This window comes from Anguilla anguilla, chromosome 4, assembly GCF_013347855.1.
Source record: "Anguilla anguilla isolate fAngAng1 chromosome 4, fAngAng1.pri, whole genome shotgun sequence".
Lineage (NCBI taxonomy): Eukaryota > Metazoa > Chordata > Actinopteri > Anguilliformes > Anguillidae > Anguilla > Anguilla anguilla.
The window spans coordinates 42,202,033-42,222,451 of record NC_049204.1 but is presented as its reverse complement, the minus strand read 5'-3'; the positions used below and the strand labels follow the sequence as shown (position 1 = coordinate 42,222,451).

General features: G+C 37.6%; 1 protein-coding gene across 5 annotated transcripts in view; it reads left to right on the top strand.

Annotated features, from left to right (window-relative positions):
- Positions 1 to 413: 413 nt before the first annotated feature.
- The window catches only part of nup58 (nucleoporin 58), a 71,384-nt gene continuing 51,378 nt past the window's right edge, over positions 414 to 20,419 (top strand). Inside the window, exon 1 of one of the 5 annotated variants that reach the window (XM_035413685.1) lies at positions 414 to 840. In XM_035413685.1, coding sequence (XP_035269576.1) covers positions 776 to 840 — 65 coding nt within the window. In that variant the 5' untranslated portion in view covers positions 414 to 775. The remainder of the gene's footprint in view (positions 841 to 20,419) is intronic. The other 4 variants (XM_035413684.1, XM_035413686.1, XM_035413682.1 and 1 more) reach the window with 4 other exon arrangements.

Genomic DNA, 20,419 nt, shown 5'->3' with positions numbered 1-20,419 from the left:
CATATGACACATAAACTTTGAAAGACCACATTCTCTTCAGATGATAAGATGAAAAAACACAGGGCCAAGTTACTTGAAATGATTTAGAAAACATTGGGTACCACTGCTTTGGAATACAGCTTGTTTAATTTGTGTGACCTAGATCAGAAAAACAATCAGTCTCTGGAAAGCAATTAGTCTGGTATGAAGAAATCTTAAATTTTTAAAGTACTGTCCATATAGTATAATTTGGCCAAGGTAAATTCATGGTTTTTTAACGGACTTCAATATGGAAATGAGCTTTTCGCCACCAGCTGCTTACTGAATTGCAATACCTCAGGTAACCACTGGAGTTTGCGAGCCTCAGAGGGTGAACGTCAATCCCTGATCCGCCTGGGACTGAAAATCAACGAAGTCGCGTCTCTCATAGTTCGATTCTCCACTATCCCAGCACCATCTGCGAAGCTGCGTCACCGGAAATACCGAGGAACTGATGTCTGACCGTAGGCGCGCAATCAAACCATTGCTGTGAACTGTGTAACTTTTGGTGAATTAACGACGATTTTAAACCGACATCTAACGATATTTGCGTGCAGGGCCTTTTCGTTTTAGTGTACAGTCTGCGTTATAGTTATGGCCTGTACGATATGACTGCAACTTTATAAATGTTGGGCCTCCACGAGGTCTCACGACCTGTGACTCGATAGCCTTTAAAGCTAGCCGGACACTTTTGTGTGGGTTAGATAACATTTGCAGTTTTTGTTCTGTACAAAGACATTTGTGTAAAATATTACAAATGTCTGGGTTTAATTTTGGGACGGGGACCACTGGTGGCGGATTTTCATTCGGAGCAACAGCAAGGTAAGAACCTGACATTATCTTTGCTAGCTTGGCGAGCGTTAGCCGCGGTTATTATCGCTGAAAATGCTAGGTGATTTAGGTGGTGATTTCTAACAGATTAAGTAAGCTAAAAGAATCGCTGACTAACCAATGGCCTGTATTTTACTAGTAATAGTTACAAGTAATGATGGAAAGTCGACGTAGTCTCCTGAAATTAGCGAGCCAGTGAAGTAAGTGAATAGAAAATTTTAACCTGGCACACAAAACGTGGCAGTCTTACTCTGCGCGGTGTGGCCCATTGTTTTCAATGGTAGGCGACGGCTCTTGTGCCCAAAAATGACAGTTGTCAGATACCTGGGGAATTTGGTCTTAATTTGAGAATGGATTCCAGAGCTTATTCTCAGTTTTGGACGGAGGCGATTTCCAATCTGCTCTAAATATTATCTAATGTTTTAAACAGTAGGCCTATGTGATTGCTGTATTATTGAGTTCATTTGCAGTGAAAGGCTAGATTGTACATATATATTGGTCAGTTTATTATGTACAACAATATAGTATTGAGCAGGACCCCCCTTTTGCCTCCAGAACAGCCTGAATTTTATGCACCATGGATTCAACAGGGTGTTCAAAACATTCCTTAGGGATTTTTGGATTTTTCCATGTGGACCCAATAGCATCACACCATCCATACAGTTCTTTAGCCGCACATTCATGCTGCATCTTTCCATCTCATCCCAGAAGTGCTGTGTTGGATTGAGGTCAGGGGACTGTGCAGACCTCTGAAGTATCTGTCATGTTCATGGAACCAGCTTGAGATGATGCGTGCTTTGTGACATGGTGCATTATCCTGGTGGAAGTATCCATTTGAAAAAGGCTACACTGTGCCCATAAAGGGATACACATGATCAGTAACAATTCCTTGCCATAGTATAGCATTCAAATGGTGCTCAATTGGTGTTAAGGGTCTAATGTGTGGCAAGAAATCATTCCTCACACCATTTCACCACCACCAGCAGCCTGCGCCACTGACACAATGGCTCTATGGGTTCATGCTGTTCACGTCAAATTCTGACCCTGCCATCTGCATTTCGCAGCAGAAATTGAGATTCATCAGACCAATTTTCATTTGTGCAGCTTTTGCTTGCCCACTGTAGTCTTATCTTCTGGTTCTTAGCTGACAGGAGTGCAGCCCGGCATGTTCTTATATTGCTGTAGCCCATCCGCTTCATGGCATGACGCGTTGTGCATTCTAAGATGCCCTTCTGCATACCGCTGTTATTTGAGCATTTCTGGCCTTTCTATAGTTACTTAATTAGTCCTAACATTTATGCCATCTGGCATTTTAGTTATATTTCTTGAGAAATGTGTGAATGACAGCCGATGACTGTTCTTTTGTCCTTATATGAAACATTTGCTGGGATTTAATCTACAAGTGAATCAGTGTTCATGTGTACAGCCAGGTGGCTCATTTAGCCAGGGTAATTGGTGGTAACAAAATCCTGCATACATCATGGCCCTCCAGGACTAGAATTATCCACCCCTTCTCTAGGCTGTAGTGCACAAAAATCCTAGAAGGGAAGCTGTTTCTGAGGTGCTGAAACCACCATGCCTGGCACTAACAATCATACCAGTCAAAGCTGCTGGAAAAGAAATGTGTATTATACTGTAAAGGCATCAATGATATCAGCTTTACTTCATATTACGTTTCAGTTCACCTTTAATACCACATTACTTTTCTGTGATGGTATGACAGTGTGGGAAAGGACTGGATACCACTCAACCTTAGCTGTTATGTAGAGTTACTCATTTTTTTACTAGAAATATTAGAAACTACAAATTAGGTTTTAATGTGTGATGCAATATGTGCATCTATAGATGGTGGAAAGGAAACCTGCTGAGTGTTGTAAGCATAACGCTGGTAGGAGAAGTCATGGGGGCCATTTTATTTAGCCATGGAAGTGTACATTGGAGGCAGTAGAGGGCTGAGAATGGTCCTGAGGGACTCCTGTGGTAAGTTGATGGGCTTTTTGCGACATGCCATATCCCCTTATAGGAGTGGTCAGGAGGATGTGATTGAGTTTGTGGACATAGCCTGCGATAACCTTTATGTTAGGATGGCCAAAGTCACCTGACAGTTAGCTGGCAGCAATGGAGCTTAGAGAGCAAATAGGAATAAGACGGTGGACAAAGGATTCTGCTTTTGTTGTATTAAATGGTTTGTTACAGAGAGGAGAGTTGTATCTGTTAAGTGGTTTGCTTTGAAGCCAGCCTGCTTGGGGTCAAGAAGGTTGTTCTGAGTCTGGTAAGGTGCTGTCTCAGTAGATATAGCCTAATCTGTTTAATGATTTTTTGATAGGAAAGTGATGCTACTCAAAGTTTTGATGGCAGATGAATCTTTGGGTCCACATTACTTGGACCTACTTATTTCACGGTGGACACAGCCAGTGCTCAGGGAGGAGTTGACCAGTAAGGAGATGATTGGCAGCAGTGCAGAAAAAGATGACTGTGGAAGGGGTGAGGGTGTGGGGTAGTCAGGCTAGTTGTCAAAAGTTGTGAGCGCTTGCTTCTCAGTAGGCGCAGGAGATCAGCACTGTAAATACTAAAATTAAAGTAATTAAAAAAAACTTACATTTCTGTAAAACAGGTGAAATTATTCAGTAAGATTATTCCCACTATAAATGATTGCCATCTCACACTTCCGTATGACACATACACCGATCAGCCACAACATTAAAACCACCTGCATTTTTCTGCTTTTTTTCTGATCTAATAGTTTATTTTCTCTGTTTGTAATCAAACAATTCACACATGGTCAAAGCGCAGACTCAGAACTTTTATTAAAGGGTATTCTTATACATTTTGGTTTCACCATGTAGGCTAGTAATTACAGCACTTTTTATACGTAGTCCCCCATTTCAGTGTTTTACGCAGATTAACTTAATGTCAAATAAAATAGTCATGTTTTGTATTTGGTTGCATATCCTTTGCATGCCATGACTTCCTGATGTCTGTGACCTATCAACATCATCAGAGTCTGGATATCATATTGTAAGGTTGTCCTACAAGTAGAGCCCGACCAATATGGCATTTTTGAGACCGATACTGATTTTAGAGGGGAAAAATTCACAGATTACCGATATGGTGGCCGATATAGTGAATTTTTGGAATGAAAATAGATCTTTTCTATGTGGATTGTGCACCAATTTTGCACCGATATGACTATGAAAAGGTACTCGGATGACTGCTTTCTTAACCTCTTAAGGCACAAGCCAAATCTTGCCAATCCTTGCCCATTTAGGGGGTTCCCTATTTAAAGCTTTATAACTCCAGACGTGAACACCACAGAGACTTTAAAAATGGCTTAAATGAAGCAAGACATTTGTACAATACTAACGCAGATTAGTTTATATTCATAATTTTGGAAGAAATTGTGCCACAAATGCAATTGTTTTGACAAAAAATCCAAAATAAATTTGCACTTTTTAAGTTTGCAATGAAATACTGAGAGATTGCATATATACAGGAGGTTAAACTATGCATGTGCTAGGTCAAAAACTTCTTGACCACAAGTTCATAAAATCTAAGGGTGGATATGTAGAACTACTATAGATGTATGAAGCAAAAACTAAGCAGTGTACCCAGCGTCTCCAAATCTATCCAAAATGTCTAAATTATGCATTGCTGTAAATCACAACATATTCACGTATTTCACTACAAATCAACGGTTTTGACTCAAGAAAATCACTGTTGCATAATTTTCAATTGGGAATTACAAGCTTTCGGTCAGTACAGTGGTCTAAAATAGCTAGGTGTCCAGAAACATATCCAAAATCTCTCCAAAATTGAATAAAATGCTTTTTGTCCATTATAAAGCATATAAATGAGCCCCTTATGAGGGTTTAAGATGAAACATTGCTATCAGATTTTTAAAAAAAAAGCAAAAATATTGTCACACAATGCGGTACAGTACCTAAATGTGTAATAATTAACTTGTGTGTATATCTATACTCTGTACTCTTGTATGTTTTCTTGTATGGGGATGAGACAACATGAAAACAATTTTCAACCATCCACCACGTTTTGGCAATGTTCCAACTCTGACGTCATCACTGTTGCATGCTTCACAAAAACTATTACACTTCCATCTAACGCTTATATTACAGTGTGAAATATTCACATTATATAACACCAATAACCTATTTAAAGATACTCAATTTAAAAAATAACGTATATAACCGAAATATTTTGAGCGGTAATACTTACATAGCAATGATGAAATCTCCTCTATGTTCAGTAGATGGAGACAGAGACAGTATCAATGATACTGTTCTATTCGCTTCTGTTTTTCTCCAGAAAACGATGTCAGCTAGGTCTATCAGCAAACATATGGCTTAGCTATGTTCAGAAGTCCTCAATAATAATAGTATTTTCCAAGAAATTACGAAATATCCTTGAACACGTTTCGTTAGGTGCAGTGTATTTGTCTGCTAGCAGAGTGAATGCGTAAGTGAATGCGATGCTAAGAATATTTTCTGTTACGCTGACCTATAAAACGCTACTCCAAAAGCAGAATTAGACATGTTATACATCGTTAGAAAGCTTATACTCTCGCCTACTGAATAAATGAATTATCAATCAAGCCAGACTGTACTAAAAAGGGCGACGACGCCATAAACAACAGGTGTGGTATTACGTACAGATATTTTGGAAGATACCCAGGGGTCACAGATGCGCGTATATTTCCCAAACGGATTGTCCAAGACAATATATGACCACGCAGTCTCAAAAGGGACATCTCTACACGTAAAACCAACAGTAAGGATTTATATTTATTCAATATTTAGTCCCAGATATTGACTGTAGAATGACATGGTATCATTTTTAAAAACTTTTTCTCGTTTATTTCGTTATTCAGTGAGCAGCGTTTTCACTGCTGTATAGGCATATCTTAGGGCTATTGTCGGGTTTATCTTGTTGCTATGACGGAATACAATTTTTTAGTGGTGAAAGAATATTTTTATGAATGCCAAGATAGATAATATTGTCCATTATGTCAAGGGTAGGGGGTGTTTTTTAGATGAGACTGCAGGGAGGGGGTGCGTGTTAAATGAACGACTGGAGCGACAATGGTGGGGCTGCGAAACTCCGTTTTCGGCATAGTTGTCGTGTATCGTCTACTAATGAAACTGAAACAACGCGTTTCTGTTTTCATCTCACACTTTGGTTGCAGTAGCACCAAATGTTTGAGTTTAGTAGTCTCGGCACGCTGGTGTGCCGAGGGGCTTTGCGCTAAGTGGTTAAACAAATAACTTTATTAAAGAATATTTAACATTATTATATTATTATTAATATAATATTCACATTATTAACATTGTCAACCAATTTTAGAAATGGACACTGAGGAAAATAGTTCCAGGTCACATGAACCTTGTTGATGTTTTGGGCAGCGAGAAACACTGGATGGAGTGCCCATGTGTCAGTGTTAAAAAAATAAAAATTAATTAAAGCCGCAAGCGGCGTTGGGAGGGGTCCAAGCATTGGCACTATTGCGCCCCCTATTCAGTGATTTTAAAATTGTTTTGTCCTCATGATCATATACCTTCACCCAAAATATCTACTGAATATCATCATGATTGTATAAAATATTGATGACTTACGGCCAAGGCTCCAGAGTGCGACCATTTTGGCACTCTGGAGCAGCAGTAATAGAAAACCGCACCCGACGAAACGTTATCAATAATTTTCGTAATTTCTTGGAAAATACCATTATTATTATTGAGGACCTCTGGGCATAGCTAAGCCATATGTTTGCTGATAGACCTAGCTGACATCGTTTTCTGGAGTAAGACAGAAGAGGAGAGAACTACAACATTGATTTACTGTCTCTGTCTCTATCTACTGAACACAGATAACATTTCATCATCGTTATGTAAGTATTACTGCTCAAATATTTCGGTTATGTACGTTATTTTTTTTAATTGAGTGTCTTTAAATAGGTTAGCGGTATTATATAATGTGGATATTTCACACTGTAATGTAAGCGTTAGTTAGTTGTGTAATAGTTTTTGTGATGCATGCAACAGTGATGACGAGAGTGTTGGAACATTGCCAAAACGTGGTGGACGGGCGAAAATTGTTTTCATATCGTCCCGTCCCCATACAAGAAAACATACGAGAGTAGAGTATAGAAATACATACAAAAGTAAATTATTACACATTCAGGATGCTTTACTCCTCCCATGGGTCTGTTGTGTAATGGAGAAGCGCAACAGGCAACACGGCACGGGTAGGATACGAATGCTTGCTGTCCTGTACCGTGCTGTGCTGGTCAATGGAGAAGTGCCATAACAGTGATATAAACAAATTTGTGGGCAAAATTTGAGAGAAATAATATCTTTGTGCACATAGAACAAATCTTTGATATCTTTAATACGTTTATTATTTAAACATATTAAAAATGGCTGCAAAAATAAAAGCATTGCATGTATATTTTTGTTCAGTATAAATTAATGGTGCTTGCCTGGGATGTGTGTGTATTATTTTATATATACAGCTGACTGTGGAGTAGCATCTGCAAAAGTTCAATCGTCATTCTAAATTAATATGTTTAAAAATATGTTTGCTTTATTCTGTTTGTATTAGATGAAGAAATATTCTCTATTTAAACGTGTTTACTGTTTCTTTTTTATAGGCTAGTGTATGATAAACTAATAAATGGAACCACACTCCAACACATAGTTGTACATGCATAGCCTTTATTAGAAAATAAAAAAGAACGAGTTGGCACGTATCCGATGAGTAATCGATCAGTCCATTACTCGTACCCATCCCTAGTAATTACAGGTGGTTGCTAGGTGATTGATTGGATGTTACCAGGTGGTTAATGTTGTAATTACTATATGGGTACTGTTGTAATTACTAGATGGTTGCTAGGGGATTACGAGGTTATTACAGGTGGTTGCTAGGGTGTTGGTGGGTGGTTGCTAGTGTGTAGTAATTAGCTAATGTGTCGCTAGTAGTGTTGTCATGATACCAAAATTTTGACTTCGATACCAATACCAGGTTTAGTATCACGATACTCTATACTGAAACGATACTTGAAACTGAAACGATACTGATTCGATATTCGGTACCTAACGATACTGAAATTACCTTAATAGATCAGAAATGTAATGTCCACAAGGGTTGACCTCATTTTCGAATTCACAGTTTATTAACAATAGAGCCCAACCGATATATCGGCCATTATTTGACTTTTTTGACGACATCGGGATCGGCGGTTATGCAGCCGATGTGTCCCGATTTTTAAATAAGTATAATAAACATTGATTATTTATCTGTACTTGTCTGTTCGAACGTTGTAATTGCTATTTACTAGAATTATCCAGTAGAGGGAGCTCTAATACAAGTGTGAACTGCAGCAGCTGACGCGCTACTTCTGTAATAAGACGTTTGTCACTCGTGCCTCATCCAATATTCTCCACTGCAAGACTTGTCTGCACAGATTCGATTGCCGCAATAAAGGTGTGTATATTTAGTGAAAGTTTTCAATTAAATGCGTTTATAAGACCACTATGTTTATCAATCCTCATTATCAAGCGAGCGATCTAGCTAACATATTTGGTTCACTTTAGCAAGCTAGCTGGCTAGCAAGCCTTTATGAAGTGGCAGTGAGCACATGAGCAGCGTAGGATCTACATTTCCAGAGGACATCGCTGTATTCTCAAATAAATAACCAACCAAAATAAAATGGTGATTGAATGCATCACACATTTTTTTTAAATCTGAGATAATGATATTAGCTACTATATGGTGCTGTGTCAATAAACAACGCGTTATTGCAAGCGAGTGTGTCATCTAGTCACGCGTCATCGTAGCAAGCTAAACAGACAGTAAAAACGCCGATAAAACACTTCTAACGTGGATCATTTTAAACCGTGTTATCTAGCTTTGTCCTGATAACACGAGAGAAGGATTCCAGTTGGAGAAGTGAATCAACCAACAGTTGGGTAACAGCGTGGGTAACCTGCACGAAAGCGCATTGTGGTTTTTTTCACGTATTTCATCCAGTCAATTTAATTTCATCTAACGTAACACTTGATTCACTCATTAGCTCCGCTAGATAATGTCTTACTCTTTGAGATCATGTAATAGAAATAAAATAAGAAAATATAATTCATTTAACTTACTGAGAATATATAATAAGAAATAATGAGGCTGTGTCAATATGCTAATGCGTTATTGTGAGCGAGTGTGTCATCTAGTCACGCGTCAGAGCGCATTGTAGTTATTTTCACCACCGAATTCTTATGGACAGGGAAGCTCGCTAGATAAAGTCTTACTCTTTGAGATCATGTAGTAGGAATAAAATAAGAAAATATAATTAATTTACTGAGAATAGATACTAAGAAATAATAATAACAAATGAATAACAACAACAACAATAATAATATTCATAAAAATACATGTTTGAAACTGGAAAACTAATTTTTTTAAATTTTTTTTTTTATAGATGGCTGGAAAAGAAAAGAGTAAAAGCAAGGTGTGGAGTTATTTTGATTTCACACAAAGATGGTGTTAATATATATATTTAATTTAATATCATCTTTTACATTTTTTTATCTAAAAAGTTCTTTGTGCGTTTATTTTTATTTGTTTGCTTATAAGTTAAATGTTCTTAAATATAGAAACTTTAATAAAATATAGGTTTTTCAAATTGATTTGAAAATGTTGCACTTTTTGACAAAATATCGGTCAAAACATCGGTAATCGGTGGGCTAGGACTCTCCAAAATCGGGATCGGCATCGGACCCAAAAATCTGGCATCGGTCGGGCTCTAATTAACAACCTGGTTTATTAACAACCTTTAAGTTGAAGCCTCTTCAACATATTAATAAGCATAGCCCTATAGTGTTAGAACACTAAACAATAGAAAAATATATTAAATATATTTCAAAAATTAAACAATTGTAAACTAAAGAATTTTTAAACAAGTCTTTTACTTTAAAATACAGTACCAGTCAAAAGTTTGGACACACCTGCCTAAACCAGTTTTTTCATGATTAAAAATGCTTTAAACTGTATAAATTTGTCTATAAAAACTTGATATTTCATTATATGATATATGTACTTATATAAGCAGATAATCTTAAGTGGATTGCATTCGAAAGTTTGATTTTTAAATGAAAATGGAAATCTTGTAAGCTCATTGGGGAAGGGGTGCATTGTTTTGTTATTTAAATATCTTGGTACGTATTGGTGTTCACGATCACATCTGTCTTAACAGGTGCTCCAGGACTTTTCAAGAATTTTTCATATTTAAAAAAAAAAGGAAGACCAACTGCCATATTTCAAAATGCATGGGGTATATTCCTACATCATTTTCACCACATGCAGTCCCATATATTTCCAATGGAGGGTAGAAGGGTGAAACTTACATAGATAGACGTCATCTTGAACACCAGTACGTACTAAGATATTTAAATAACAAAATTCACCCCCCCAATGAGCTTACAAGATTTCCATTTTCATTTAAAAATCAAACTTTTGAATGCAATTCACTTATAGAAGTACAGATATCATATAATGAAATATTAAGTGTTTATACAGTTTAAAGCATTTTTCATCATGAAAAAACCGGTTTAAGCAGGTGTGTCCAAACTTTTGACTGGTACTGTAGATATAAAAACAGCATATTTTAATAACAATACAGCATCTTCCTATAATACAATATTTCCAAATTAGAACACCTAAAGTGTTAGAACAACACCATATTAAGTAACAGAAATAAAAATAGTTGCTACTGAAGTGAACTGAGTCAGCTTGCGCTGTATCAACAAGGATGAATGCACAAGCGCACGTCCCCTGACTTGGCTACCTTAGTTGCTACTGCCATCTAGCAAAGATTCAGACAAATTGCACCTTTCATCCTCTCAATCAGTAATGCGAGAGACACATTTCCCTGGCTTTTACATTTGACCTAAAAGTACTGCACGTCGGAAAATTCTAATACTGTACCGTTTTGTTTTAAGCACTGAAAAAGTACAGAAGTTTCAGTATACCGTGCAACACTAATCACTAGGTAGTTGCTGTGGTGTTGGCCTGAGAGCATAGGGCTCATAATTGGTGGGGAAATCCTTTGAGGGGAACATAGGCCTGAGGAACATTGTGCTCTAAATTTGGGAAATTGCTCTGAGGGAATGTAGGGACAATACCCTAACAAACATCTCATAACTTTTGTTCTGCTGTGCAATTGAATAACACTAAGACTTAGAATTGAATTAGCAAATAATTTGAATTATTGATTACTAATAATTAACTGAGTGGGTTGGTGTGCATTCTAAAGCACGCGAGTTTACACTTATGGGCAAGGCTTGTGGCTTGAAAACGTGACTGCTCTATATGTATTTTTCCCACGGCGTGCAGGAACTGGCGCTGTGGGCTATGCGTGGCAAATTGTGGCCACTCACTCACTCACGGACAACCTTTGATGATGGTTTGGTGGGATGCATGCGCAGGTGGTGCTTCGTTTAGTAGAACGCATGCGCAGGTGGTACGGCATGACATTTTTGAGCACAGCTTTATCGCCTAACTTCATTTTAGCTAACCCTAACATGTTCACGTTTCGCCTACTTTAGCTAACCTAGTTAGCGCGTATGGATCGCCTACTTTAGTTAACCTAGCCTAATTAGCGCATACGGATGCTATCCTGCACGCATGAGTAGGAGCTAAGGAGACACAGCTACAACCACCAATACAGATGTATGGACACACGAAGGACAACAAATAACGTTACAGAGGTGAGGACGTGCCATAGCTAGCTAGCTATATAGTACAGAGGGCAAAATGGAGCTTTAGAATGTCGCCAGTAGTGTATTTGCGTGAGCTCGACAACACATTTCTCATAGAAAAGGTAGTTTGTAGCCTTTTTGGCTGGACCGCAAGAGCAGGGCCAGCCCTACAAACGCGAATGTCTGTGACTGACTGAGTGATGAAGTTACACCATTGGCCGGCGGGATCACGTGTGTTAGGTCCAGCCCTATACTAGGTTTTAGGGGGTCGGGGAAGCAATGGAAGACAGTGCCAGAGTGCATGCTACTAAAAGTTTGTTAGTAAAAGCTTTTTGAGAGGATGAATAATTACTGTTCTTTGGCATGGATCCATTTGAAGACAATATCGGGTGAGTTTGTTTAATCTTTGATCTCTGTCATTATGCTGAGAAATAGCTAAACCATTTTTCTTAATAGTATTTCAGTTTCTCTGCAAACGCACAAAAACATGCTGGTATAATAAAACAATGATGGTAAATATATATATATAGTCTCAGGGTTTTTCCTGGCTCAAAATTAGGCGGAGGGGCACATTAAGCGGGGGGTCCTCCTCCAGGAAATTGTGAGCATCAAACACTTAATTTCCTGCATTCTGGTGAATTTTTATGCACCAATTTGTGCCTTTTCTGCATCAATTTATGGTGTAAATGTCTTTATGTAAAGGAATACACAAAATAGGGGGATTCATTTTATGTTCTAAATATAAATTCTAAATCTTGAGGGGGACGCATCCCCTACGTCTCCCCAAAATCTACGCCTATGCGTGCACACACGTGCATGTGTACCATGCCTTCAACTGGCTCAAGCAAACACTTTTTACTAGCAACATATTTTACGAGTTCTAATAATTATGATTGAAGAAAATGACAATTATCATGTTAAAGCATATTTTATTAAAATAAATAAAGGTCCCCTGTTCAACATTAAATACAACATAAAAGCTAATGTGTTAATTTACACAGTTAATAAACAAAGTTGTTTAGAATCAAATCAAATATAACAAGTTATTGTTTTCATTTACAGTTCACAGGGGCCTTCTTGGGGTTGTGCACTAATTTCAGACCAGATAAATTTACCGCATCTCGTCAGTAACATGAATTATTAAAGCCATAAGCCACAAGAGGCCGTGGTTTACAGTGATTTTGCAACAGCTAAGTTGTTAGCTGTTGTAAAATCACTGTAAACCACGGCCTCGCGTGGCTTATTGCTTTTATGAAACAGTTACTACATATACCTGGCACGGTTTCATAAAATAAACACACAGCAACAAAAAATGCAATAATTTATTGATAACAAATAATCATTCTTCCGCCAAGCAATGTAGTTCTTCAGCGACATTTAGCAGAATGTTTGCCAAGCAACACACAGAAATGAAAACAGCGAACGGACCACATTGTATGGGTGACTAATTGGCGTAGTAATACTGAAATTGTAATGCGGTCACAGGTGTGCGTTTATAGAGTATTTTACAACGGCTTCGAACACGGCTCAGCCAATCAGAATCAAGGACTGGAACTATCTTTCTATACTTTTTATACAATGGCTTAGCTGAATACTCGATTCTGATTGGTCCAAAGGGTGGGCATTATTTCTCAGTAAAGGGACACCTCAGGCCTTTTAACAGTTCTAAAATCAATGCGCTACAAAATCCAGCATTTAAAGCAGTTAAAACAGCAACATTATTCTTTTGATTTTGAATTGTTGTTACGTTTTCCCCTCCCCTTTTCAATGTCCAATTTCGCAATAGATGGCAACGTTGAATCACGGTTCTAGTTACTTCATTTAGGGATACCAACCATCCCACAAAATGTGGAATCGTCCCTTATTTGGACAGTAGAATAGGCGTTCCGTATTTAACTCATGACTATGGGATGCATTTTCATCCGTATCTTTGTGAACTATTCCGTTTGTAGTAACCGCTGTTTTGAATACAATTCAATAGTTAGCTAGCTAGTTAGCCGGCATAATAAGCGTGCTGTGAGATCATTCTGACCCAAAACCCAGAATTTTAATATTGGCTAGGTGACAAGTGACGGCGAACCTATCATAAAGCTAACTGGCATTCAAACCCGGTTTCAGAGGGCCTTGGAAAAACGCAGTGTCTACACTGCTAGACCGCAACATTTTAAAAAAGCAAGACAGTGGGTGCTAACGTTAGGTAGCTATTTACATCCTGTTCTTACCTGTCCTTATCAGTTCTCATTATGCATAGACATTAGGGCACAACCTGTCTACATTAGTTTATCATTACTGTGCACCTGCTACTATATTTTCTTACCACTGTATTATATGTAAGGAATAAACCATGACGGGCTGTCCCGTTATTGGAAAATAATGGTGGTTCTACTAGCCTATATGCACCGTTAAGCAAAAACCTCTGGTCGTTAATTCTATGAAACCAACGATTCTGTCTGTTTTTACTTAACAACGGTGCAAATAGTAGAACTACCATTAAGAATGGTGGTAAGAATATATGATTGCAGGTGTACGGTAATGATAAACTGTAATGTAGACAGGTTGTGCACTAATGCATAATGAGAACTGATAAGGACAGGTAAGAACAGGATGTAAACAGCTACCTAACATTAGCACCCACTGGCGCCAAACTTTGTTTTTCTTCATTTAGTTTAAGAATTAATTGCAGCCATTTCCTCTTCTCTTTCTCATTGCAAGAAAAGCAGTAGAATGACAATTGAATAGTTTTTTTGGACTCCGATCTATTCAAACAATAAGGGACACAGCACTGCGGCACGTTGAAAAGACGAGAGCCTCAGCCAACACAGCAGAGGCTTGGACCCAAAAACAGGATTATCGGAAGGTCGATACGTCACTGCTTAAAATATATTATCAAATGTTTAATTTCCATCCGTGACTGTACTGTGTCATGTAATCACGTTATGTATGATATTAATAATACAATTATGTTCAGTTATCTTCAATTTATGTTTCTCAGCAAAACGAATATGCTTAGCTAGCATATCAGCTTGACAGTGAGCTAGGTAGGCTATCCGTGGTTAGCTCACGCATTAGCAATATGAACCACAGGGGAAGAACATCGACTGCACTGATGGTTAATCAATCAGAGATGTGTAGGCTACTGGTGATTTGACTAGGCTAATTTTCATATAACTGTCTGGTAGACCTGCAAGTTATCGTCGTAGGTTTTCGCCACAGTCAGTTAATGAGCCAGTAACTGCTACTAGCTACTCCATCGCCGTTTGTGGTGTTCACTTGCTGGGTGACGATAGCTGGCCGATCGTTCGCAAGTCCCTTTCTACCGAATAAAAATGAACACTGTCAGCGGTGATTAACAAATCTACCAAGTATTTTAATAACTGATCTGCAGGCGTGTAAATATGACAACGCACTTTGAACAGCAAGTTTTCCACCTGGTGCATGAAGACAAAAATAATGTACATTGAAATTCTAATTATTATTAGACTATTTTTTTTTTCTTGTAAATAATCAAAACCAATGGAGAAGCCAATATAGCCTACGCAAGGAGCCCCCAGGACCGATTCTGAGAACCACTGTCTTAAATGCTCTTGTCGGTCTCTTAAATGCTAAAAACGTTCCTTTCTAAATGCCAGTCTTACAAAGATGGTTAATTTTGTTAAATTCTGTGTGTGTGCTTTCATCGTGTGTTGTGTGTTATTCAGCAAATAAACCTTAAGACTCTTAATTCGCTTCGTAAAACTGAAAATTTAGCAGTGTTTATCCCAAAATCGGGATTATAGTAGCTTTGTCACATGCGTGAAGCATGGCCCAGGTAGACATTTACGGAATGTACATGACTGACAAGCCGTCAAACACGTTTGACAGATTGAATATTTGCAGCTTAGGGTTAGCTAGCTAGTCAAATGGCTTGGTAGCCGAAGTTGCGAACTGTTTTAGCATAGGCTACTGGACTACCAAATATAGCAAGCTGATTACACTTTCTGCCAAATAATTATTTGGTTAAGTAGGCTAAAGGAAATAGTAAAAATGACTCGGCTACCAAAAAACGTAAGAGGAGGATTATTTTATGGTTGTCTAGTGCAGCTGTAAATAGCACACGCCATAATGAAATCACTACGAAATGGGATGTCTGGGTAGGCCAGGGTGAATGAGCCTTAACCATGTGAAGACCACCATGTTTTCTAGCGTGGGCAAAAGCTCCTCCTGTTCTGTCATAACCTCACCATGGTGGCTGAGGCCATCAGGGCGTAACATTGAGACCTTCACAAAGGCCATCAGTCGCTGGTAAAGGGCTTCTGGACGCTCATCTCCCTCAAGATGTATATCTGATAAGTAAATAAACTGAGCGCCGGAGACTTGAAAACCAAGGTGTTGCCTTATTGTTTGCCATATGAATCCCAGTGATGTAAAATTTTTAACTATGGTGCTTCTTGAAATAATAGGGCAATAGGTAGCACTCAGTTCAAGCGAGTTAACTTTCTGCTGTGCAGTGCGTCACCTAGCAATGGGAACGCCCTCACCTTCATTCTGAAATCCTCTCAGCGGCTGGGCTTTGGTTTTCTTCAGCCACGCGACTCCTTTGGCCAGAAAAGGAGCAAAGTTCTTGTCCAATGACAAAGTGTATAATAAATTCTGCTTCCAGTTTTCAAAGGTATTTATGGTTTCAGTCTTTGAAAGGCACCGCTGCTTTGGTGCACGGTGAGTAGCACCTGTTTGAATATGCGGACGTGCTTTCACAGTGGCGGCTACACTTTTGGCTTCAGTAAAATATTCTCCGCTGTCGGGCGGCTCCACGTGAAAGTGAAAGTGAAAGTAAATACAGTATGCGAGTGATAATCCCACCTCTGCCACCACGCCAGTTGAGGCTGTATGATTAACAGAAAGCCGAGACACGGCCAGACAAGGTAAACTGGCTTGTACTCGCACAACAGGAAGTGACATCGCCACGTACAGCCAATGTGAAATAGCCAACAACACTCACGATAACTTAAAATGACCATGTACCGCTGGTCGGTACTGGCGCTGTATAAAGATTCTACTTCACCGGTTTGCATGTCTTTATCACTAACTCATAACAAAAAGAGTACAAAAATACATGATATCTGATGAAAAACACATTTTCAACCTACAAAAATTTCAAGTTACTTACACATACCGTATAAAGTACTGTCTATAAGTCATTCATTCAAATCTAGGCCTGCCATTAAAAGTATTGATATCAAAATTGTGCCAAGTTACATGCAACAATATTGTCTGTCTTAGCTCAGATAAACTGAATATGCTGTATTCCAAAGCAATGCTACCCAATGTTTCCTAAATTCTTTCAAGTAACTTGGCCCTGTGTTCTTAAAATCTTACCATCTGAAGACAATGCCGTCGTTCAAAGTTTGTGTCACATCAAAGTGTCTAAAAACAAAAATAGGCTCATGCAAGGCTTTTCAGTGAATGTATGAAACTGCTGGTCAATACTTAAAGAAAGGATATTCCTCCAGAAAGGATATGTTTATAGTTTCTTCTCAGGTTCATTTTACAAAATGTACAAGGCCTTCTATATTTGCTACATGAAATAAATGCTGGTTGTAAAATAATACTGTACATACATACATACACACACACATACATGGAATACTTCATTATCCCCATGGCGACATTTCCCAAGCAGCATGTAGGGCCTAACATTCCCATTTATAAACAGATAGAGTAAACGTCCCTATTAAGCCCACGTACCATATAAGCCCACTTGCAACTTCTGAGTCAAATCAAAAAAAACTACATCATCATTTTTTGCTGTGTGATGTTTTTTCGAATGAAGCTGCTTGTTACGTAAATGACACTTTTTATTGTAAGTCAATCACATTTGTCGATATTGAGTTATCGAAGCATATGTGTGGCATGTGCCTGCTGATCCCAGAAGAAGTTGCAAAAAAACTTAGGTGATTTTGGTACCCTCAGAAAATAACATTTTTTGTATATTTCTACTCCTGTTTCTGGAAAGTACTCACTTGTTATCAAAATTTAAGTGATTAGTGTTTTGAATGAGACATATGTTAGAATATTATCTGAATTAGAAATATTGTGTCTTTTGAAATCAAAATATGAGTTTTAGCACACTAGCAAACAGACCACATGCTGCATCAATACAGTAGCTACATAGTATGGTTCATTGCAATGACATAAAGCATGATAAGCATGTATAGTTTATATTTTTGTATGCAGTTTATATTATTATACTGTTAAATAGACAATAAATGTGTATGTTTATCTTTATTTATTTTTTAATTAACATTTTTACCTGGTGGGCTTAAAGGGGACTCTAGCAAAAATATCACACTGTCTGAGGTGGATGTAAATGAGTATAGCTAATTACTTATCTACATGATCAATTTATACTTTTCAAATTATGTTAGTGCACCATATATAGATTTATTTCATACAGTTGTTTTTTTAATGTCATGTGAGTAGAATAAAATATTCTGTCTTTAACCATAAATTCACTGATGTTCCCTTTAAGCCCACCTGTTCCTATTAAGCCCACTTTACTGTGTTTCAATGGGGATTTTCTCCCTTTTGACCTCTGAACCATTTTCCTCCCTAATTTTGACCTCACCTGAATCAGCTCCATAATTCAGATAATTAATACCCATATTTAAATATCAGTGATATTGCATACGTCAATTCATTCTGGATAGGCCTGTGTTCTATCTTAACATTAGCAATAATTTTTTAATCTTTACTTTTCAGATGAGTTTTAGTTTAAGATGACTAAAACACGAAAGAACTACAGTTCATGCCCACGCATGATAGAAGCGCAAGTTCATCCTCTGCAAAGCAGGGCTGTAGGGACCTGGACCATTCTATTTGCACAATCATGAGGTCATTGAAAATCTACAAAAATAAGATGAAAGCCATGAACGACTTGCTAGCGTAAGACAAAGATAACCACAACATGGGCTAAAGATTGAAGCAAACAAATAAAATAAAGCTTAGACCACCCTATAACCTGTTATGTTACACTACTAAGATGGAGCATGGAGCAAATGATAGCCTTACTAAAACGATACAATCACCTCAAAGAGCATAGGCCTACGTTTAGTCTAGGAGAAAGTAGAAATTGCAGAAATGTTGACATCTTTCTTGTTTATTTTGTTTAAGTTATAGGCTAATGATACATGAGCTTCAATATGTTATGACTGATGTCTCCTCATAATGAACTGTATGTTTTAATGTTACTCCACAATGAACTGAATGGTTTTAAAATGTGTTTTTACAATGTTTTCAAACTACTATCCTAAATCTGTTTAACATTTAAAAATTTATTGTTTAATTGTAAATCCTGAAATTGACTCATTTACTATCCTTAGTATTGAACTTGAAATTGTTTTTCATTCAGTCAGTCGGTCTTCAGAAATCTTCATAAAAACACCTGCACTTTCAACCAGCTGACTGAACCAGAAATTTTGGCCAATTTCAAATGCCAACAGCACACCATAGGATAGAGATACAGACAAAATGACAACACATATTGAAAGATGAAGTATTGAAGAGTAATTTCCACTATAGTTTTGATTTTGTTCATAAATATTTTTTTGGCTACATTCCAAAGAAGACATGTTGTAAGTTTAACTTTTTCTGTGTTGACAACACAGCAAAAAGGCTGGTCATGCCTATTTCAAATGCCATTTACAGGCCATAGGATAGGAGTGGAGACAAAATGAAAATAGCTATTGAGAGCTAAGAGATTACAGATTTGAATAGAACAAGTTTGTATTGTTAGGATTTTTTAAATATATATTTATTTATCAACAAATAATGAAGTGGGCTTATTTGGAACACCCATGGGCTTAAAGGGTACGTTAGGTACCCATTAAGCCCATGCCAGACTTTTGACATATTTTGACAAATTAAACAATAAAAACATTAGAAATTGGTATAAATTAATTATTGACACTTCAAATGAGAGATTAGACTTTCATTATAACTAAAATGTTCTCACTTAAATTGGGGCAGTATACATGAAAAATGTCTGAAAAGCGGATTTGGTGGGCTTAATAGGGACGTTTACCCTATTTAAACCAAGAGACATGCAGTCATTCAGACTACACAGATAAAAACACATTGAGGCCTATTACATACATATAGAATCTTACAAACCTATCCACACACCTTTGCCCCATTAATGGACTATATGCTTGTACACGCAGGGCCAAGCTCCTTGAAAGAATTTAGGAAACATTGGGTAGCATTGCTTTGCAATACAGCGTGTTTAGTTTGTCTGAGCTAAGAGAGTCAATATTGTTGCATGTAACTTGACACAATTTTGATATCAATACTTTTAATGGCAGGCCTAGATTTGAATGAATGACTTATAGACAGTGCTTTGTATGTGTGAGTAACTTGGCATTTTGTACATTAAAAATGTCTTTTTCATCAGTTATGAATAAATGTAGACTAACTGGCCAACTTATGTTATCACTAGCTTTGAGTCATGTAAACAAGTTGTGGCAGTGTTTCCCACAGGTTGAGAATTTATTTGTGGTGGTTGTGTAAGGTATGTGGTCGGGGCGGGGGGGGGATTTGTTTGTTTGTGCTGTTTATTAAATTGTGTTGTAACTATTAAGAGGTTATGAAATTTTGCTGCATAGACAAAGTTAACATTTTCAAAGTTACAAACAAAGTTAACATGCCGGCTACGAGACAGAGGAGGGAGGGCCAGCTCACGCTGCGAAACAAGAGTTGGCTGTATGTCACTTTGACATTTGAAAGAAAAAATAATGAACACAAAATTATAACGTGTTTCTTATAAAAATAAGCAA